The 23,939-nt window shown below is 41.7% G+C and overlaps 1 protein-coding gene across 1 annotated transcript in view; it reads right to left on the bottom strand.

Moving 5' to 3' along the window:
• disp1 (dispatched homolog 1 (Drosophila)) overlaps window positions 1-23,939 on the bottom strand; it is an 86,088-nt gene that overhangs the window by 6,351 nt on the left and 55,798 nt on the right. The window contains 5 exon segments of the mRNA XM_051071993.1: window positions 1,056-1,183; window positions 1,725-1,848; window positions 2,250-2,279; window positions 20,534-21,048; window positions 21,050-21,285. Coding sequence (XP_050927950.1) covers window positions 1,056-1,183; window positions 1,725-1,848; window positions 2,250-2,279; window positions 20,534-21,048; window positions 21,050-21,244 — 992 coding nt within the window. The 5' untranslated portion in view covers window positions 21,245-21,285.

The following is a 23,939-nucleotide window of genomic DNA, read 5'->3' as shown; positions in this document are numbered from 1 at the left end:
ATTATGGTTGTGCCTTCCTGTGTGTGTGTGTGTGTGTGTGTGTGTGTGTGTGTGTGTGTGTGTGTGTGTGCTTTTTTTTAGCGGTCACATTCTCAGCTACAAACAGGAAGGCAGAGCAATCAGGTGGCTGTCTGAGAGAGACTGAGGGGTTGACAGACGGAGGGGATGAGGCAGGGGAAGCTTGCTGACAGTGGCAGAGGCCTCTCGTACGCCATGGACGTATAAGTACACAATTACATCTGCAGACAGACAAGTGGAGTGAGACAGAGAGGGAGACAAAGACAGCCACAGATGCAGCAGGAGACAGAGAGGAAGATCCAGGCTTGTAGCTGAAAGGATCCATTTTCTAATCAGCAGAGTAGAAATTCTAATCTTAGCCACATGGACACAGGATACAAAATCTGATTCAGAGGGTTGTGACCTCACTGCAATGTCAATGTCATTCATCTAACACAACAATAAGAAAGAATAAGAAAAAACAGCAGTGAAAAGCCAAACAGGTGACTTAATTGGTTAGTTGAGGAGAGGGAGGAATTCAATCTGAGCTCAAAGAAAAAAACAAAAAAATAAAATAAAATATGCAGTGTACATATAGACAGACAGACAGACATAAACATGCAAAGACCTGCTGTTGATTGGTGAACAGACTCCCACTGACAGGAGACAGAGAATGACCTTGTGGATGGACACATCTCTACATCGCTCCCCTCTTCTTTCAGGAGGGGATTCAGACTTTTCAGCATGTCTGTCAACAGCATCCTTCAATTCTTCTGGCCCCTGCCTCCCCTCCATCTCAGACCCTCCCTCCCCCACTACCTCTGTCTCCCACCCTCGTCCAACAGTCTTCAGGGAGAGAAGTCAAATTTTGAGTTGGAGTGAAGAGATTGTTCATAATGTTTTATAAATAACTCCTGAACTGACAAAAATGATTTTGTACTTTCTTGGACTCATTTGCGTCTGTCTGTCTGTCTGTCTGTCTGTCTGTCTGCGTTAAATACTTTCCAAACAAATTTAAAGAAAACCAGCAAGTGTGAAGCTACTGTGTGTGACGTTACTTTTTGGCCTGCTCGTCAGCATATTTGAAGGGGTAGTTGGCCAGTGTGGCTTTGTAGCCTGTGTTCTTCACCATGTTGTTCCATGTGACCAGTCGCTGACCAATGGCTGTTCCACGTGGCTCAAAACCCTTCGGAGAGGAGGACACAAGTTCATGTTAATTGAGACAAGGCAGTGTTTTTACAGTTATGTTCGAGATGAAACTGTGGTAGAAATTATATTGCAACATCGCACTTTTCACATCTGCCTGTTTTACCCAGTGTGAGGTAATATAAGACTATATAGATAATTATACATATCTGCAATTGGGTCACATTCAAAGTGTACTGGGTTGTCAATAGCTCCTCATCTCTCTAAATAACATATACAGAACCACACTACTCTGTATCCATGGAAAACCAAATGGAACTGATACTATCCTGTAATATCTATGAGAGCACTGACACACTCTGAAAATCTCTGCCTCATAAAATATGATTTCTCCTTGTAAAGACTAATAATTTAAGAAGCCTTTGGCCTGAAGCCAGTTTGTTCTCCTTGTTAACTCCACAGACCACCACACAGTATATAGTTCATATACATGTTGAGACTGGTTATTTGGAGCCTTTGTGATGCAGGAGAGTTGGTGACATTTATCCAGAAGGGAGAGAGCACTGTGGGTCTGTACTCACCAGCAGCGGGTCAGAGAAATCAGGGAGGTCAGGCACCAGGACGCCCACCAGAGCACACACCACAATGAGCACTGTGCACACCCCCAGCACCACCACTGGCCAATCAGCTATCAGCTCAGCATAGCTGGAATGAGAAGGAGATTTAAAGTTAGCGAACATACTGATAACAAGACAGTAAGATATATGTAAAATATCAGATACAGCCTAATCCATCTTGTGTTTGCTTAAATTTGCTTGATTAGCAGCAGTCAGGTTTTGTATACTTAGAATCTCCAACTCTCAGCAAAACTCCACATACATACTATCCTCTATTAAACAGTCTCTAAACTGCTGGTTAACAAAGGCCGGGTACACGGAGAGACACACAACTCCCATCGATATCTCTCATGACTCACTACTGAGGAATGATAGCTCCACAGGAGCAGTGATGGATGGATGACAGGAATAAAAGGAGGTGGAGGAGGAGTAGAGAGGTTCACCATCCAGAACATCAACACAGAAGAAACTGTTTTTGGCAGGTCTTACCTTTTGGGGAATCGAAAGGGCCTTGCAGGGCTGAAAAACAAAAGGAGGGAGATAAATCAGATTCATATTTTCGAGTCAAAGGAACAGCCGATCGAAACCAGATTTGCTGAGACCTTTGAGAGAGAGTGGACATGTTTTCTTCATGATGTGCTGTCTTTTCTTTGTCCAGCAGCAGGAACAGCAGCACACCTTGGGTACTGGACCACTGAAAACATTAAAACTGACGTGGCTGTCAAAACCACTTTTCAGTGAACCTGTCATGATAGCCTTTGCTACTTTTCAAATTCTTTTCAGATGGGACAGGCGAGCTTACCTCTGTTTCTAATACACATGTGCCACACGCAGACATCTTATGACATACGCAAGAAGTAAACATTTACACTACAGACTGACACGGACCTCAAATTCCTGCCAGACCCAGAGAGCTCCTGGGGGATTTCTGACTGAACCCCAACCAAATCTGAAGGGGATGTCTGCTTGAACCAAAATAAAGCTCCAAATGCTGCCAGTAACTGTTTAACAACATTTACTGGCAGGTTTGACCCACACACACCGACACACACACACGAAGCCCTCAGCTGCTCAAGATCTGGACTTCTCGTTAGCTCCTCCTGGGAGCAATGGGGTAGCGTCCGGTATGCTGTGAGCAGCAAACACCACGGGTAGAGGAAAAAAGGAGGGAAGAAGAGGAAGTAGGAGAATCAGATATGGTCATGTGATCACAGCAGGGCTGCAGGAGATAAATGATACAGGCTAAAAGGGGTCAGGAGGAGGCACAGACTACACATACAGTAGGAAAGAGACAAAAAGTCAGTAGATCCTGTGATATTAGCAAATCTGCAAAGGCCTTGTAGCTCCAAAAAGTCAACTTCTTTAAAAAAAAGTAAGCCAGTAAAAAGATTTCATCGTCTTTCCATTTACGCCTGTTACTGACATGAGCCTCGCCACCTACAAACGTGGTCTAGCTGATCTAGTATCAATGCATTCTGCAGGCATGTACATCTGGCATGTTCTTCCTTGTCCAGATAACACATTCAATTACAGACTGCCAGGTGTGAATAGGATATCAGGGTGCCTTGTCTTCTTTTGGTCAAATTTGGCTAAATGAAATGCAATGCCATGTAGATTTGGAGCTAGCAACTAAGAATATGCCCCACTGTTTTCCAAAGAGCAAATATTATATTCAAGTTAACATACTTTAATGATAAGCAACATTTACTTGAAAGGAGAAATAAACAGCTGTGACATTTCACAGAGCAAATACTATATATTCATTTTTCAGGTGTGGATATTATTAACCATGAGACAAAATGCAACAATTTCATGTTTCAAATCCTCCAGCTTGAGACTGAATGTCAGTATTTTCAGTGGCAGAGGGAGAAGAGAGCAGTAGATTAGCTAGAGGAGAGAGTAGAGTCTACACTTCACTGTGATGCCATTAATAACCACGCAGACTCAGACAAACCTCATTTGTAAAGATAAATGGTCTGCTTTTATAGCCTTAACTAAAAGCTAAAAGGATTTTAAAAGCATTTCACATGCATCAAAGACTGTATTCATATCACTACTGTACAGAAAAAGGCCTTAATTTACCCCCCCCCAGATGGCACAGAGGAACAGGAAGTGAGAGTGAGGTCGCTCTCTGCCACAGCCAATTAGGTCATTAGCACTCTGGACATTTGCACTGTTAAGCAATCTGCCTGGCAGGGCCAGAAAGGTTGTTGTCGTATTTTTGCCTGCGTTGCCGTCAAAGTAAAATCTTCGGAATGTTATAATTAGTGGTAATGGGAGGCACAAATTAAGTAGAGCTATTGGCAAAGAATTTTACTCCACAGGGGTGGGTTGTAGGAAGGCAGTAAATCCCTTTTAAAGTTTCACTGGACACATTAACATGACAGCCAGACGTCAAGTGGCCACAGGTTTAGAGCACAGTCTCCAACACACAAAGGGGGCATCAGTGTTACTACTGAAAAATATTAAAGTTTCACCTCATGAAATTATAGATTAGAATGATATTATTTGGATTCTGGCTTTGGAAGAACTTTCAATGTTCTTAAATAATGAATTATTCATGATCCCAAAAGGTAGACTTTTAAAGTGACCTTTAACCTGGTTTAAACCAACAATGCCTAATGAAAACCACATTTTTCCTGCCCTTCTTTGAACTAGTAGCCAAGGGAAAACTCTGTATTGCTAATGTAATTCTTTTCAGTGTGCTCTGTCTCTTGGCTTTCCATGTATGGCCTTGAACTGCAGACCTCAAGACGGAGATATGGCCCAAAATGGAGGAGCCGAGTTATTGGAAATAGTTGGAATGGATTCATAAAAGTGCTTGCAGGCATATCTATTTGTCTACTAAAGGTCTGTTTTGGATTTTGCTCTGCAGTGCTCCAATCTGCATCCATTTCAGCCAATTGGAAAGATGCGCAGCATACCTGAGCTGGCCATTTGGCCTCAGTCTTTTAAACGACAAAGACGAGATAGACCAAGAATCCATCAGGTCAACAACAATGATTTATCCCACTCTCATAAAACTCAGGTGACCTTTTCATTGCAATCTTAGGCGATGAATTCAAGATCTGGCAAGCTGAGATCAATTTCTGTTCCCGAGGCTCTTATTTTGGCCTCAATCTGTCTGTCTTCTATAAAGAGCAGGAAAGCAAGGAAACAACACCATCACACCTTATGCACATTACAAAAATAAATAAAAGGGGGTAAGGGGAACACCAGGTGGTGGTGTGGTTGATGCTTAGCAACAGAGCGCCACAGTGTTGACTGATGATCACAGAGGCTCTAAATCCTTCAGCATGACAACCCACCGTGTCAGGTTTCCTCCCTGACTCTGATCACTTCTACTCGTGACGGCTCCAAAGCAAACTTAAAATGCCGACACTCTCCATGTCCAACTTTCTCTCCCTCTCTCTGTCCGTCGTCCCACTCCTCTCACTTCCTTTCCTTGGCTCCTGCCCTCTCTCATATTTTCTTTACCCTCTCCTCCCAGCCCTGAGTAACCTTTCAGTGTTATTCTATTTACCAGAGGGAGAGTGTTTCTGGATCACTGGGCTAATTAATAAGGCAAACACAGACCACCAGCCGCTCACTCAGCACTGTGCTGACAGAGGAGAGAAACAGAGAAGCAGTTGGGGACTGAGTGTGATTGAGAGTAAGCGATGTGTATGAGTGTGTCTGAAGGCCCTACAAGCTGTGGGCTGTTGATACATCTTGAGAGAAATGTGGTGAAATCTTTGGGCACTACAAATGGTGGTCACCGGCCCTGTCTTTCTGTATTGCAATGCAAGATTGTGGATTTGTATTGTGGTTTCACTGTCAGAATTGTTCCATCTCCATCAACCAACATCTAAGAGTGAAAGTGTTAATAGTTGTTTTGAAAGTCCAGACTTGAAGGCTCTGTGAAAAGTCTGCCCACATAGAGATGGGTGAGACTTGATTATCCAAATACACAAGGATAAACACAATCACTTTTGCACAGTTCCCTATCAAGGGTTTTCACAGTGTTGCACTCATTTGTACGCGAGCAAAATGACATTAAGTAGTAGCAGAGAAGTTCAAAACTTGCATACTGTCACACCTGCACACATCTGACCAATCAATGCAGGACAGGTGTCAGATACTGAGGAGGAGGGTCTGAGGCACTTTGAGAATATGCAGCACTTTTTTTGAAGCATGCTAAAACTTTTAGCTGCAAAAGATAACTTATAACCATTTTTGACAGAGCTAGACCCCTAGGACCAATTTCTGCAAAAATGACAAAACATGGCCTGGATGGCTGACGATCTTCACAGGTGTCCATTTAAATTCATTCTGTCTCATTGCTAACTTCAAAATTCCTATTTTTCTTCAAACATATGAAAAATTTTGGATCTTATACAACATCAACAAACAAATCACACCAGAGTACATGTGATATTTTAAAACTTTCTTTAGAGTTTCCTTATTGAAAAAAGTTACATCAGTTAACGTGAGATACTGATGTGGATGTCTTTTGTAACGTGTGTAAATGTGACTATAATCGCCACATATAGTCACCTATGCATGAATGTGCACACAAAATGTCTATATCTGTGTCGGGGGGATGGGTGGGGGGGGTAAGGGTAAGGGATCAGAGACAAGGGGGGTTAACTGTCAACAGATGGGTGGGTAAATATTTCATGAACAAGGCCTTCAAGTCAGAGCAGGAGCAATTAGTGTCAACCATCGGGGCTGCTGGGCCTGCCTCACCCTGATTAGTGCCTCGCTGGAACGCTGCACACAATTAGAGGCTCGACCTAGCCGTGAAATAGGCCCAGGCTACCAGCGCTGCCATCCAAGTGACATCATGAGACTAGTTAAGCAGAAAAACACCACACAGTGCCTAATAAGTAGGCCTGTGTGTGTATATTTACACAAAGTCTCTTATGGCTGAGGTAGAATACTGAGAGGGATATTAACAATCCCCCAAAGTGAGCTGATGTGTACAGTAGGAAAACATTAATAAGACTGTAAATATTAAATAGGCCCATAGGGGCTAATGGTTTTTGAAATACAAGCTATTCAATAAATAAAAGTAACGTTTGAATGAGAACTGTTTGAAGTTTGAATATGTATATAGGTGATATACTCTAAATAGGGCTGAGGTAAAAGAGGCTACAACTCAAAGTCTATCAGCCTTTTAAGTAGAATGGGACAAGTGAGTTTTGTCTGACATAAAGGCCTGTAAATGAATTAGGATGCAATGGTTAGCAGAGCTGTGATTCTGTAAACAGGTAATAAATTGCAACAGTGTAAATATTTTTATAGTTATAGCTCAGTAGGTAAAAGAAATACCCAACAAGTATGTCCCATGAAGTGCTATGAGTGGACACTTTGTGCATCCAAAGACACTTCTCCAGACTGTCCTAACCTCAAATATGTGAGCAATAAAGAAAATATATGAAAGAAATCTTCAAACAATTTTCGCAGGGGTCGAATCTCAAGGCAACCGTTGCATCAAAAAGCAGGGATCAATGTTGATAATAAGTCACTGAAAAAAAACCTAGATGCTCCGCGGTCCATTAGCTTCAGCAGTAACAGTGTGATTCACGAGGCATCATGTTTCTAACAGGCTTCCAATAAACACTGGATCAGGCCTGTGTTGTTTAAACACAAAGTTTAAATGGAGGTCAGCTGGGGACACTCTCCTCTCATTATCACATGGGGGGGGGAGCGCAACCAGACATGTTAGCAAAAGTGCAAGAACTATGAAGTGGTGGAAGCTCTCTTGTGTATTTGCACGCGTCTCAAATTTTCCTATAAACTTGAAAGAAATAATGATTTGACATTTATCGTGATAATTATTGACATTGTTTTATCATTAGAACATTTTGGTCCATATTGCCCAGTCCTATTTATTCCCTCCTCAGTTCTGACCACTCTCCCTGTCCCTGCCAGCCATAGCATTATGCTGCTACCAAACCAACCAAAGTTATGACTGTGGTTATGAGTAGAGATGATTTTCTGTGTTCACTTATTATTTACTTATACACTGGGTGGGTGGGAGGGTGGGTGTGTGTGCATGTGTGGATTCTAGCATTCAATGATCCTTTAGTCTAGGATTCAAGAAATCTAGAATCTAGGATTAGTTTCCCAGATACAGGATCAGATCTCACACACACTCTTCTGAGTATCCCAGATTGTAGAGCATGGAAGAACCAAGCACCATAGCAGAAAAATACACATGGAAAAGAATGGAGGACAACTCCGACGTCAAGGACCAAACGCCAACAGCCGAGTCTGCCAATCCGCCTGCCTCTGGTTGTGAGGCTACAGCCAAGACTGAAAGCGAGGACCAGCTCAGACTGTTAGCAACCCTGCTGACAATGAGAGTCCTGACAAAGGGTCAGGCTCTCAAGAACCTCAGCCAAGAGGAGTGGGTCCCCCACACCAAACGTTTGGTGAACCAGACAATGGAGGGACTCAGCATCAGCAAAGGTTTCTGCCCACACACAAAGAGTGTAAAGAAGATCTGCGAGGCTGTGCTGAAAGACCTGAGGAAAAAGTTCTGCAGAAGGCATATGCTGGAGTCGCTGATACTATTACAGGACCCAGTTGTGGAGACCGTCATCGTGCAGCTGTTGCAAGTGCACATCAAACAGCATTCTGCTCAGCTGACAAAGAAGACTGCCTCCCAGAGCATATGGAAGGACATCCTCCAGGTCACCACTTTCTCAACCAGCCTACTTGCTGCCCTTGCTCTACTGGCCTTCATCCCCTGAGGCAGCACACCACCAGATGCAGGTGAAGGAGCTTTGCACATGGACAGAGTATCAATAGCAGCTGAGGAATTCAAAGGAAACAAATTCAGTTTCAGGTGACATACAGTACTTCTGTACATATTTGCAGCTCTGCAGCCTGCTCTACAGGGTCACACAGTAACAGCAACACAGTCAGAATCACATCAACCTGACACTTTGCTGTTTGAAGTTTCTCCCTGTGTCAGTGTGGGTTTTCTCTGGGTACTCCAGTTTCCTCCCACACTCCCAATTTGGCCAATTCAAAATAAGTGACTGTATTTTTAATGTCTGAAGTAATTCTTCATAAATAACAGTTATGCAGTAAACAATCTGTCATACATAAGGAGGTTGTACATGCTGAAATTGATGGACAGATAAATGTGGAGGTAATTACGTAAATAATAAAATAAGAATTTGTCCTACTTTGGATCAATTTATTTACAGTAGTTGTTTGTTTAGTTATTTATTGAGCATTGTAAGAATACTTAATGAATTATTATTATTATTAAATGTTATCTATTTTATTTAATCTTCTATTATAATTTCTGTAAACACTGTTAAATTCTGGTGGAAAAATAATAAATCCTTAATAAATCCTAAAACCACAATACTTTCTGAGTACAGAGTAAAGTGTGTCTGTATCAAAAAATGCCAAGTACTGGGGTACTAAAAGTCTTGTTTTAAAGCAGCTATTAGTCATTTGTGAAGAACAGCATCAAACTGAATCAGGTTCATTACTACAGCACAATTAGATTCAGTTATTTTGATCTGATTCATTTTGTCAATTAAGTAATTTCTTAAGCAAAAATGCCAAAATCTGATGCTCCCACCTACTGTATATTCTGAAGAAGAGAAAAATGATTGTCAGTGTATTCATGTCTGAATGTGTGTGTGTGTGTGTGTGTGTGTGGGAGTGGGGGGCTTTGGATGGCTACCATCAGTGGTGAGCATGGCCTTTTCTGGTTGCACCTGCCATTCCCCTGAATTCTTGGAGGTGAAATACGGGCGCACACAAATTCCAGACATACAGGCAGAACTTGAGCACTGTAGCCAATAGTTACAAGCTGTCAGTCAGCGTGACGTCTTTATTAGGGCTGTTCCACATCTCATCTTTATGACTTTAAGCTCACAGACCCAGAGCTGTGCACAGGCAAGGGTCGTGGTGGTGATGGTGGGGCACCTGGTACATGGTGGTTATTATTATACTGCTTATTTTTTAAGTAATTAAGAGTCCCAGGGTGAGAGTAAAGCATGGATTTTATGCTATTAAAATCAGTAGTTACAGCTAATTATGTGATTAGTACTGAACAGTCAGTAACTGAAGGTGGGGGTGGGTGGGGGGTGGGGTGCAGCGGGAATCTATGTTCCAGATTAATGAATGTCCCTGGCCAGAAAATCTGAATTCAAAAATCCTTCTTAACCTGCCAGCCTTACACTGCATGGCCGAGTGCAACTGTAAGCAAGCCAACTTCAAATGGGTATGTGTGGTCAGCGAGAGCGGTGGGCTTTCCTAGAAGACCTCCAGAGGTGGAACCAATGGTTTACACCTGCTACTGCACCAAAGACCCTCTCACTTCCTCCCATAGGCATCTGCTTAGTGCAGCTTGCTTGAAAAATAAGAGAGCAGGCACAGAGATGACCATGGAGCAGGAAAGAGACAAAAAACAAAGAGCTACATGAACTGCAGTACACAGAGAAACATTTGGTTTAACCCAAAACAGAGCCCCACCTCTCCAAATACAAAGACCATTTATTTTAGACAGTGAATTCCCCTCTTAAAGCTGAGGCATTAAAACAAGATGAGTCATCAAGCTATCATTTAATTCAAAGGGTTTGTGTAAACCACCATGTAAAACACACAAAGATACATGTCTAGGCAAAGACAACATTTCTCATTTGTGATCTGTGTCAGTAACTCACCCATATATTAACAAGTGGGCAGCATAACCATACTGTTTTTATCAATTATTACTTAAGGAAAACAAATAGACACACCTGCAATGGGCTCTGTAGAAAGTGTAGCCTTTTTAATACTCTGTCCCCAAGGGCAAATAAGGATGTGAATCCTTCCCTGTGCAGCCAATATAAACTGCAGCAAAGCTAAAATCATCATGGCCATTGTTTCATTTGAAATATATTACATTCACCCCAAAATAATAAACACATGAAGGTACAATAATATTTATAGATTTCCATAAATTCCCCTCTATTGCTAAATCCTCCGCTGACACATGATCCAGTGTTAGCTCAGACACAGCCCGTAGCTTCACTGTTTCTTTGACATCATTCATTAGCACACCAAGTAGAGAGAAAAAAGGGCGATGTCAATTTTTTTTTCTTTTTACAGAGGGTTCATTTTTCACTCCACACCACTTTTCTTCTTCTACTCCATTATTACTTCATTGCACCACACCATCAATCTGTTCCTCTGTGCCTTTGTTGTCACTGTTTTGTCTGACTATGGGCCATCTAAGGACATGATAGCTGCAGGGTCACTCTTTCTTCTTCTCTTCCCTTTTCTTAGGCAGGCCATCTCTGATCATTTATGGTAGAATTTTTTTCCACAATTTTTTTTTTCCTTTTCTGCTTTTGGAGCATCTCAGGTTTGTCTGGTGATAATAAAGACACCTGGAGTAGCTGACAGTTGCTTCAGCATCATCTATCAATAGTAACTTGAACAAAGAGCAACCGTATCTCATAAAGAGGAAACGGAACAAAGATGATATTAGATGCTATTTTGACCAAGATGATTTCAGGAAACCTGGCCACAGTTGAGGCCCTGAGGCCAGCGAGCCTTAATGATGATGGCTGAGTCAAAACCTGTCCTCCTTACTCCCTCAAACAGAGACTGTGTGTGTGTGTGTGTGTGTGTGTGTGTGTGTGTGTGTGTTAGGAAAGGAGAGTGATGGGGGTGGAGGGGTCTGGAAAATTCCAAGTAAAAGTTCACAAAGTGCAGCAGAGGAAACAGAAATACAGAAAAAAAGGTGGTTCATAAGAAACTTGTTTATCTCAAAACGAGGCGGTGCCTGGTTCTGTTCATTCCAAACAAACATTAATATGAATGTGACGGTGGAGAAAATGAAATAAGACCTATTATATGAATGCATGTATATATTATATATAGTATATGTTATAGATTCCATTAGGAAGAAACATAATTTCTAGTTCTAGTTAGTTCTGGTAATAACTATAAAAATAATATGCAATGATAATTATTAATCTGTAGAGCGGTCACTTTTCATTCAAAATCTGTTGGAATGTAGTAAAGGAAAATATCTATTCAAACTGTAGTATCTTATTCAAATTTACAATCTATGAGAAAATCAGACCACTGACAGTCGTTGACCTTGTGGTCCAGCGGACATTCTTAAATTCACCCATCAATACACTAAGCTAATAAATACAAATGGAGGAGGACACTGGTGAATAAGACCATGCTGATCAGATAATCATGACTCTGTAGCATCAAACATGAGGCTGTCTACCATCTGTAAAAAGTGCTGTTTTACTCTGAGGCATCACCTGCTAGCCTGTCACCAAAGTGAGGTAGTGGAGGCCCCAGAAATGTGTGGGGCAACATCAGTTGTACAACCTTGTCAGACTGCAGATGGTATGGTCTGTGTGTCTGCTGTTGCTCTCAAATTAGTTAGAATTTGTTACGAGCCGGTTCAAATTAGTTTGAACTTACAGAGAAAGACCTTTTTATTGAAGAGTAAGATCTTTTTTGATTAACCAGAAACATCGTAATATATGGCTAACCAGACCCCACTGACAAAATCACCTTGCTGAAGGCAGGGAGCTGCTGGTATACCACTGTCTCTGTCGGTTAGTTAGTGTCAGCAGCTGCTGCAGTGACGTGGGGATGCTAAAACGCTTTGCACAGATGGAAACAGGAGACCAAAACACACCTAAAGTAGCACTACCAAAGCCAAAGAGTCCCACAGGTGGAATTTTCAATATGTCAACCTGGTCTATGGGAACATGTGATGGGCATTTCTTACTTTTTCATTTTATTGACTTAACAATTAATCAAGCATATAATATAAATAGTATATGACAGACGAAACTGATAATGAAAATAAACATTTTGCAACCATAATCAGTAGCAAAGGAAACGCAAAGACTGCTGTTTAATTTTGGGGCAAGGAAACAACTGACACTTAGAGCTATGGAGAAAAAAATATTTCAGTGGAGATGGTTTGTATCCAACATTATGGATACATAAAAAGCAGTTTCACACCCTCCATTACACTCTTAACAAACATCTGGGGATTCCCACTCCTGGCATTTTGAGAACCACTAATTCACTGACTGACTGTACTGCTGCTGCACTCACTAACTGATTTACATGTGGTAGAGCTGGTTAGGTTATTTTGGTGAGTGGTGACGATGTTTTTGGTCATTCATTTGGAAGAAGAGTAAAGGCTTGTTTGCACCAAGCCACTTTTTTTTTTTTTTTTTTTTCAAATAGCCTGCCGACGCCGCAATGACAAACAAACAGCTCCTGTTTAGGAAAACTGCACTGAACCTCGCCTCGGCATTTCTGCAAACAAACAGCTAGAAAGGTTTCAGTAGCAACCAGTCTCAAAGGTTTCCTGCTGAATGCTCACAGGCTTATGAATGCAATTTGATACACTGTACGTTCAATGCACACAATCTGAAAATGTATCTGCTGTGTTATAAATTAACAAAGAACAAGTAACTAATAATGTTGATAATGTCAACTAGCTTAGTACAACTCAGCACAAACAACAGTAAAACATTTATTTAGCCACTCTATACTGTGCACCCCAAACAGATGAATTGAAATGCATTTTGCCACAGTCTGGACACATGCACCAGTGTATTCCCTTCAAAGTTTGATAATAATCCTAAGCAGCCAGCAGCAACAAGCCATCTTTATCCAGCTGAGGCCTGGCTAGCTGTTCAGCCAGCTTATGAGAAGTTATGACAACGTTGTGCTCACTTCAGGCTTTGATCCTGCTTTACGGGACAGCATGGGCCTTTGATCTGGGATGGCTATCTTTATGGGCTCAGGGAACTATACCGTACGACTGACTGGGGTACAAGAGGGGTACAGAGAGAGATGAAAATGGCTGCAAGACAGAGAGAAAGCAGGAAAACAGAAGAGGTAGAGGTAGAGCCTAGAAGACAAACAGGTAGGATAAAATAGCTATTTTAGTACATTGATCTACATCCAAGTGAAAATATATTTTTAGAATAAATATCAACAACTAAAATCTCTAATTTAAACCCTTAATTCAGTGCTTTATATAAGCCCCTTTGGCAATTTGAGTTGTCTTGTGGAAGCTTTGCACACGTGGATTCAGGCCGTTTATCCCATTCTTCCTGGCAGATCCTCTCAAACTCCATCAGATTGAATGAGAAGCATCTGTGAACTGCCATCACAAGGTCTGCTCACAGATGTTCAATGGGTTTAAGTCTGGGTTTTTGGCTGGGCCACTCAAGGACAGTCAGGGACCTGTCCTGAGGCCACTCCAGTATTTTATAGGCTGGGTTCACTGTTGTGTTGCAATGTGAACTGTTCGCCTCAGTGCCCAGGTCACATACACTTGAGTATACTCTCTGATAGAAATATTACAAATGGCTGATAAATCTTCAATATAGTTAATTTCCATGCTTAGATAGCAGGCGCAGAAATGAATCACAAAATTGCCAGTCTCATTGCTGGTTAGGGTTTAGATTAGTTCGGTTAGATGATTAGGTTTTATCGTTATAACTGTTTTTCTACAGCAGTTATGAAATGTCCCACTGTTTGGCAAGTGTTTGTCATGTTCTGACCATCAAGAAATTTTACATCAGCAAAGTCAGTCTATAAACTTGAAAGAAATAATCATTTGACATTTATCATGATGACTGTCAATATCGTCTGATATCACCATTTTTATCGTAGTGACATTTTTTGCCATATTGCCCAGCCCTGTTTATTCTCTCCTCAGTTCTGACCAATTGCCACTGAGAAGCATGATGCTGCCACCACCACGTTTCACCATAGGGATCAAACTAGTCATCAGCCTTCACACGCCTTTTACTCTAAGTGGCTTCTGTGTAGGCACTCTATCATAAAGGTCTCCCTCTACTTTCTGAAGCCAATGTATGTCGTCCGGACAGGATTAAAATCACCAAACCTTCTCCAGAGGGAAAGCAACCACATGCTTCTCCTACTTCCATTTAACCTAACACATGCACACACAATCTTACTAAAAGATAGTAAAGTCATGCATGTGCTGTAAATCTTGGTTTTGTACTGAAAGTGTTTGCATCACATGTTTATCCCAGGATAACCTTGTAGCTCCATGTGTTCTGCTGCAGTACAGAGGGGATTAGGCACGCAGGATGTCAGTAAATCTCTCCTATCCATCACAGAGGCTTCGCACAAGCCCCAGGAGCCACAAAATATATACATACAGACACACTCTATTCAAATGCAATCACCTCATTTCAGCTGAGTTTAACAACGTAACTTTGGATGTTAGCTGAGTATTTTCTGTGTATAAAAAGGCTTGAAACAACAGAAAAGATGAAGGCTACAGGCTTTTAACAGACCCAGACTGCCAGTTTCTCTCCTTGCAAATTAACTGTGAAGGTTAAGGGGCCCTCGGGGTCACATATCATCACCATTTTACAACCAGCAGAGGTGTCTCTGAGAGGTAACCCTCATCATCTCCTGCTCCCCCATATACTTTCCCTGCACACTGATATGATGTTATTTTTAACAACAGATAGAAAAGGCCCCTTTTCTAGTAATTTACTGTGTTCTGTGATCTCTCTGTAGTGATGGACACATCAGAGCTTGTTTTGCTGCTACACTCATTATTACTTTCTCTGCAGCAGAAACTAAATGCCTAAAATATTAGTGTAAGCTGTGAGTGTAGGATGATTAGAGTTGCATTAAGTGACTAGGGGGCTTCAAAATAGATGTGAAGGTGTGCAACTTTGTATATGAGCGTGCTGCATTTGTATAAAATAGGAACATAGGGAGGAAAAAATCTTATCACCTCCACACTCACAGTGTTGCCCTGAATGTGTGTTTGTTCATCTTTCATAATAAGCTGCTACAGCTGCAAGACTGAACTATTAACTTCTACCACATCCTTGATTATTCACATGCAATAACCTTGGGTCATATTGTACCTATATATAATGCTCTTATATTATTTTCTATGTACTATTATTACTACTAATTACTACTATAATGGTGTGTGTATATGTACAGAGGCCGTGTGCGTGCATGTTTTTCTAGGTGTGCACAGCAAATCTCATTGTACCTTCTCTTGGTGCAATGACAATAAAGTAAAAGGTAAAGACCCACAGTGCTCACACAGGACTATGATAGAAATGTTCTGAGGAGAAGCAACATAGATCATCAAAAAACACCAGAAGGCCTTATATGGTCCAGACGATTCAGAAACCAGGCAACACACCCGCCCAAACAGTTGTTATTCTTGATAATGCGCAAAGCCTTGTCAAGCTAACACCCTAAAATAAAGAGCACACAGATCGCTTTCAGATAAACCCTTGCTGGCTGAGCCTTGCAGCTGTCTGACAGAGAGCAAGACACAGAGGGACACAAAATAAAGAATACAAGACATAAAGAAAATCCTGAGATTTATATTTTGGCAAAAACAGCACAGAAATAATAAAAGGCTAAGCACTGATTGAAGCTCGGGGGGGTGTCAACGCAGTGCAGACGCATATGGTCCAGTGAAATTATCTGGCCCCATCCAACTGATAAAAAGTTGCTAAATTACACACGATGAACTGCCCGGCTCTTTGGAGTTGTCATGTTTTCATACAGTTTCTCCCATGTGTCATAGCAACCAAACCACCTGCCGCCTACAAATACTAAAAAATTCAGACTTGTTCAAGATAATAAAAACTGACCTTTGCTAAGACGGGGAGGGAGTGAGACACAGGAATTCTTGCTATCTGTCAAGACATGAATATAAACCAAACCTGAGGTTGCCATAAACAACTAGAGCTGTTGCGGGGAGGCACTGGGGAAGAGAGGCAGAAAAGCTCCAGGAGAGCAGGGAGTGAGGTTAAATACTCGACGTGACCCCAGATGGTTGAGTGGCAGTGAGCTGTTCGGTGGCTGTTGCAGGGTCATCAGTGCAGGTAGAAGCAGGTTAGCTGAACCTCACGTGCCTTGTGGCTGCACATAATCGCGGTTATGTTTTTTTTTTTTTTTTTTCCCCTCTGACACAGTTTTCATTCTGGACTGCATCTACTGTTAAGTGAGCACTTAAGTCCCCCAAGTACAGTCTTGAAACCGTAGCTCCTGGTCTAAGTGTACATACTTAACTTCAGATTAACACTTCTGGAGTGTATGCTTGGGGCTTTGCTCCACAGCAGTGTTTGGTCGTCTTCCAGAAAGTTAAATCACAAAACTAACTCCCATTGTTGGGTGTTAAATACCTAAATTTAACATTTATGTTTAATCCACCCAAGTGTTGAAACTAAGAATTTACAAATCCTATACACATTCACTCTCAAAGAACCAACCACAGCAAAAGGGGAAATGAGGTCCAGTCATTTCCACACTTCCACACTGGCTTAAAGGCTTTTACCTGAGGCCTTTAAACCTGCTGAACTGACCTGATCCAAGCAGATGACATCCCAAGGACACTCTGTTTCCTCCTAATCTTAAATAATACACATGAAATGGCTGTGAGAGATAATCTTACAGACATGTCACTAATGCTTTTAACAGACGCAGAGAGAAAGAAAAAAGAGACAGATATACAATGTATGGCTGAATCGGTGTTTCAAACCACTCTGCACAAACTGCTGAGTTGTGTCCTCATGCTCTCCAAAGATTTGGTTTATTTCATACGAGGATAAAGCCCCGAAGGCTTTTGATTGGTTCTCAAAATAGAAAACTTAGGAAACAAAAGTATGAGTCTAATCTTGGTAAATGGATTAATGTTTTGTGAAGCTGAAAACAGAGGCATAAAAAATCCCCCCGTTGTGAAACGCGCATAAAAAAAGGTCTCCCCGAAGAGTTAATGTTACGACTTATCAGTGTGTGTGTGTGAGAGAGAGAGAGAGAGAGAGAGAGAGAGAGAGAGAGAGAGAGAGAGAGAGAGAGAGAGAGAGAGAGAGAGAGAGAGAGTGTGTGTCTATGTGCTGTGATCACAGATGTAATCCCCTGGCTAATCTGGCAAATCACAGCCCTGAGGCAGATCAAACTGATATCTGACACCACCTTGTCTGACTCCATACCCTCAAATTATCAAGGGTATTAGGAATGTATAGGACCTCGGTTTATGTCCATGTGTAAGCATATGTGTGTGTGTGTGTGTGTGTGTGTGTGAGAGAGAGAGCGGGGGGGGGGGGGGGGGGGGGGGAGAGAGCGAGAGAGAGAGAGTGTTATATTTAACTATCAAACTCCAGCAGCTCTTAGCACAGGGGTGGAGGACTGGAGTTAAAAGGAGACAAGGTCTGAAGGTTTGTGTTAATGTCTGAGTTCAGAGCAAAACTACACAACTGAGGCAGGTATATTGTTTCCTATGTCTAATCTCACCATCTGACAGACACACACACACACACACTCCACTGTACAGGAAAGGGGGGGAGTGGGTGTTGGGGATGCAGTGTTGGAGCAAACCCAGGCCTTGTAATTCAAACCTGTCATCACTGAACAAGAGGGACCTGTTTGGTAAATAAGAGAGTGGTTCAGCGTTAGAGACACATTCGTCCCACGCCACATCTGCTCTCCATTCTGATGTGGAACAAGAGACAGAGGAGGGAGGGACAGACTGTGGGAGAGGGAGGAGAAGAAAGAATGAGAGTGTTAATAGAGCAAGAGAAAAAAAACTGAAAAATGAAAGTAGCGGAGAGGGCAGGGAGAAGAAGAAAAAAAAAAAACACACACAAACAGATGCTGGTGAATGCATGTAAATGCCTGCAACACAATCCTGTTTAGCCTCTCTCTGCCCACCCAGGGTTTAATGTGCGCACACCAGGTTTGGTGTACATACCCGCTGTGGCTGCACAAACCTCATCTTTCAACGCCACCCACAACGCCACTCTTTCTAATGAAAGTTATGAGGGGAGATCCAACTTAATCTGAGTAAGGAAAATTCCACGTTGAGAAGTACGAAGAAATAAAGACTCATGCAAATCAGATTCCCCGCAATGTGCTGCTACCATAAAAAGCAGCTGACATGAGTAAATAATTACTTCTGCAAAGTTTTCACCTCCTGCCTCCCCTTCTCCGTGGAGATGGTAAATATAGGATTATGCAAATGATTGTGCAAGGCATTAAATGGTTCCAGTTTCAAATGTGGTGGAAGGCCTGTGGTTTCAGAGTAAAAGGGAAAGAACCAACTCACTAAATATGGATCACTTGAGGAAAGAAAGAAGAGTCTGCCAACAAATGAGTTCAATGCTAACATTTTGTTTCGACTGGAGAAGACATGGTCGCCACATGTGTGTATACAGACGTGTGTGTGTGTGTGTGTGTGTGTGTGTGTGTTTCATTTAAATAGAAGAAAAACTTGCAAAGTTCCTCTCTCATCTTGTAGATAAACTTTGCTTTGGCTGTTTGTATCCCAACAGCCAGGAGGGTCTAGCAAACACAAGCCATAACAACTTGTACCCAATACACCAAAAAAAAAAAAAAAAAAAATCACTACACAAATAAACAACAGTGTCCTTGGGCAAGGATGTCAACTATGGGTCAAAACCTGAGCTACTGCACTGTCAATGATCTGCTTCATATCCCACACACACTATGGGGGACCATACGTGTTTCCTGGAGCCTGTGTCCAAGGTAGGAAATTCATCTTAATGTGAGTCACAGATAATAAAGGGTTGGAGCTCCACTGACCCTCACAGTGAAAAGACACAAAACGTGCAATAGTAAAAAAAAAAATAAATAAACACATTATTGGGTTTGCAGAGACACTTTGGTCCTGTCACAAGATGTTTCAAGCGTAGTTTCCAAGTGTTACAGGGAAAACTCTGTGCATCAAAGAGAAGATGAAATACTAATAAAGTGTTGAGTATCAAAAGAAAAGCGGATGTAAATGCTAAGTCAAATTCTTATTTACTTATTCTTTGATCAGACAGTTCCTGGCCAAAATCATAATCAGAGTTAGTCAAGTTTAGTCTATATTTTATCTACAATATGTTTTTCAGAGCTGCTTTGTGATCCATTTAAGGCCACAGATAACAATATTTTTCAGGATTTGACGAATATTGTATCAATGAATCGATGAATTGTTTGTTCTACAAGTCATTTTTAAAAAAATTCCTGTTTCCTAAAATGCCTATCATGATTACCTGGACGATGTTTAGACGAGTAGAAGCAACAAATTGGCTATAATACTTTATAGCCAATAAAGTAACTGATTAGTTGACTCATTGCTTCAGCTCTAGATCCATGTAAGTGGTTTCATTTAAAGAGTTGTGAACCCATATACAACTATTATTATTATTATTACTATCTAATTACATAAATCACTTGCTGTCATTCCTCCAACATGGTGGTGTAACACCTATAATTCACTGGTGGTGACATTATGTGTCAGGCCTCTATCTGGAAAAAACTAAACAATAAATAACTAAACCTGCTGCTCAAACAGCCGTAACCACCTCCTCCTGCATTCCAGGCCTAACATGATCCCTAAACATGTATGACATGGTATGGGGGGCCTGTGAGAGACCCTGTGATGGTCAATAAATACACAATCACACAAAACATACTGTAAGAAGATTGTGTGTGAGCAATGCACAAGTCTGAACTGTATCAAGTATGTATGAATGTAAAAAAAACCCCACATACTTATGGATTCACACAACACATATGATGATTGTGTCTCAGACTATTACTGAGCTGAATTAGTTGAACGCTTTGCTTAGCATCATGGGAACTCCCATAATGCTAAGCATAGACAAACAAATACTGAGTAGTGCTTATTAATGCACTGAGACTTAATATATCAAGAAAAAAATGTTAACATCACAAAGACCTTTCCTTCCCCGTACCTGATTCCAGTAGCATGTGCATGACTCTGGAGGTGCTCCTGCCAGCGCTGGTGATGGTGGTGATGAAGACAGAGAGGGGAGGATGGGTGAGGAGGATGGGGATGTGGGTGAGAGTACGTGCAGGCAGAGAGGCAGCAGGGGCAGGACGAGGTGGCCCCCGGGTGGGGAACCGAGCCAGGTCCTCCTGGGCCGGTGCCTGGATTCTGAAAGAGCGGGCACTCCTGCTGTCCACAGGGGCAGCAGAGGGCAGAGTGGAAGTGACAGTGCTGGCAGCAAAGTGGGGGGGGCTGGAGAGGAGTAGAGGAGGAGGAGGAGGAGGAAGACGGGGAAAGGGTGGAGGGAAGGTGGCGTTTGGCCAGCCTCTGGGAGTCTGTGATAGCGAGGGAGGGAGAGGCAGCGGAGGATGGGGGGAGGTTCCTCAGGGAGCCGTTCTGTTTGACCACGCCGCCGTTTTGGCTCGGCCTGTTTGCTCTCTGGACGATGAGCGATCTCTGCTGCTTCTGCTGCACCTTCAGTCACTGCATCCTTAACTGTAACATCTTCATCCCCATCCGCTGTGAGGCAGTCACTACTGCAGGCAGCTGTGAGAGGGTCCTGGCCATTGCTGACTGATGTAGCGGTGTTTGCAGGGGCGTTTCCACTGGAACTGAGAGGATGGTGCCCTCCGTTACCGAGGGCCAGGGGGTCGCCGCTCGCATCGCTCAGGGCCATGGTCCTCTCCCTGCGGGCCTGGCAGGGACACTGTCACTCCTCTGGGAGAGAGAAACAGAGGAGAAGAGAAACAAGGTTAGGCCCTGTTTGGCTGGTAGTAACACATCTAATCCAGGCTTATCAGGGCATGATAGTAGGTTAATACTACAGGAGGAATGTGACCTGTAAGGTAAACATTCATCATAAAACCAATGTGAGCTGCATGTCTAAAAAATACTTCTTGAAAGTTGTGTCTTTTAAAAACAGAGTGTACTTAAAGAAAAGAGTTGTATAAGTTTGAAGTGAAGTATGCTGGTCACTAACATATATTATCATTCATTACAGTCTTCCTGGTTTTACTATAAAAAGTAAGTAGTTCAATGCTTATTTGCCTACAATATCAGTCTCCTGTCTGTCCATCAAATATGAAGCTACAGTCTACAGTCTTAGCTCTGCATAAAGACTGGGAGCAGGGGAAGCTGCTAGCCTGGCTTTGCTCGTCTTGTTTGTTTACAAAAAGCAAAAGCATAAAAGCGACAATGTGGTCTAGAAGTGGAGTTATGGCCTTGGTTAATTCTGGGCTGGGAGCAGTGACTTTCTGGAGGTAACCTCCAGGTTACCAGGCAACCAGGGGGGACTCCAGGAAATAACTCACAAGAAATAGTTGACAAGATCAAACACAGCTGATTTTATGTAAGCACGTATTAATGAATGAGCTCTGGAGGCTTGTTCTTTGAACAAAGCCACGCTAGCACTTCCCCCCCCCCCGTTTTCCAGTCTTTATGCTAAGCTAAGCTAACTGGCTGTTAAAGCTTCATTTTTAACAGACAGACATGGTTAGGGATGCACCAGCCCAGTAAAGATAACAGATATCGGTCTAATACTAACTCAAACAGCTGGATTGGGTATTGCTGATAACAGGGCTGATCTGACATGTCTACTTTGTTCTACAGCTAATTGCTGTAAAACCAGTGTTTTGAGGGGCAGCAGTAGCACTGCAAATTATAACATAACTAACTAAATCAAGCACCTTCTGAGGCATAATCCAAAGAACATGACAGAGGACCATTCAAAGAAACACAGTACTTTGTCGATGCAAAAAAATTCCCCAGTAACAATGTGAAAGTGACAAAAATAAAGATTCTTGGATTGATTACACTGTTTGAACCACAGTACAGTCATATGTTTAGATTTTGTTTTCCTCTGATGTAGTTTTATACTGGAATTTTAATTTCTCACAAATGTGCTGCTGAATTAAAAAGGTTAAATTTTAAAGATTATTTCAATTCTGTAAATGCATATAGATGGATTCATTTGTTACATTTTAGTTAGGAAAATAATACTTAAGTAAAGCCTGATGATGCCTCTCACATAAAAGAATCCATGCAGTGAGGCATACAGATTATCAAATAAACACTGGTATGGGATGGTTACTCAGTATTGGCTGATACCCAAAGCCCAGGGAACAGCATAGGTATCAGGACTGAATGGTTGGATCAGTGCATGCCTAGACATGATGTTCATACTGATCGTCTCATCTAACTCTCACTAAGAAAGTGAAAGTGCAAATTTACCAAAATGTTGCACTATTCCTGTAAACATATGATTCAATTTTAATTATATGAATGATTAATGAATTAATATTTTCATTGCTACATGATATATTTTTTTCACATCTACATCTATTTGTTGTCAGGAAATTAACTGCTGATTTTAAAACACTAGTATTTCACTTTAGACTGGACGTACAACTACAAGACAACAAACATGAATTTCACATAAGAGGATCCTTATAGTTCCTCAAAATGCACAAGAGAAAGAAAATAATGGTAAACTGTGAAAGCAGGAAGGAAAGTGATAAAGGAAGAAATTATGTGAATGGTCTCAGACTTTGTTTGTTGCTCAACAGGCCACTGAGTCTCCTCTCACACAGAGCTGAGTTGGACAGGGCACTGAGAGATGATGACTGGGCTACACCCAGGTGAAACATTGGTAAGCCGCTGTGTGCATGTGTGATCTGTTCATCTGGTATCTAAGTAAAATAAACAACAGAGATTCAATCTGAAACAACAGAGTTCTCTGTTTTCTTTTAGACTGGACAATCTTTCAAAAACCCAAAACAACCAGTCTTCAGAAACTGAGCAGGAGAGCTTTTTCCATTCAGAATGAGGGGCGCCGAGCGAGGACGGAGACTGTCTGAGAAAAATGAGTGTGTTCCAGTATAACTGTACACTCAGCAAAAATAACTGGGAAACACACTAATGACATTATAGATGCAAAAACATTTATATAAAAAGCAGCTTTCTTAACTTCGAAAAAGTAGCATTTTCATCTTAGATCTGTCAGCGCATAAATTAGGGCTTAATATTTGATGTGCAATGTCCAGTTTGGCACTAAACTGACACACACTTAATGAAAGCCTGTTCTCAAGAGTGCAAAATCTGCACTTTACTAACCAAGCTTAGCAGGGATGCATCAAGAAGACCCAGAAAAATACTGTGTCTAATGTGATGAACATTACTTTAACCACTTGATACAGACAAAAGATTTTTACGTCTTTTCTCATCAGCGTTTAATTCAAATTTTCTGATTTATATCTACATATAAGAGGTCATGTAAGTTATTTGCATTTAAATGAAAACTAACGCTGATACTTCCATTAGCGTCTTAGCACAAATGCTAAACTTGTCTCTCAAGAAAATTATTAAAGACGGCT

Source organism: Lates calcarifer, linkage group LG7_1, assembly GCF_001640805.2.
Source record: "Lates calcarifer isolate ASB-BC8 linkage group LG7_1, TLL_Latcal_v3, whole genome shotgun sequence".
In the NCBI taxonomy this organism is placed as follows: Eukaryota; Metazoa; Chordata; class Actinopteri; family Centropomidae; genus Lates; species Lates calcarifer.
This window is presented reverse-complemented; position numbering and strand designations above follow the sequence as displayed.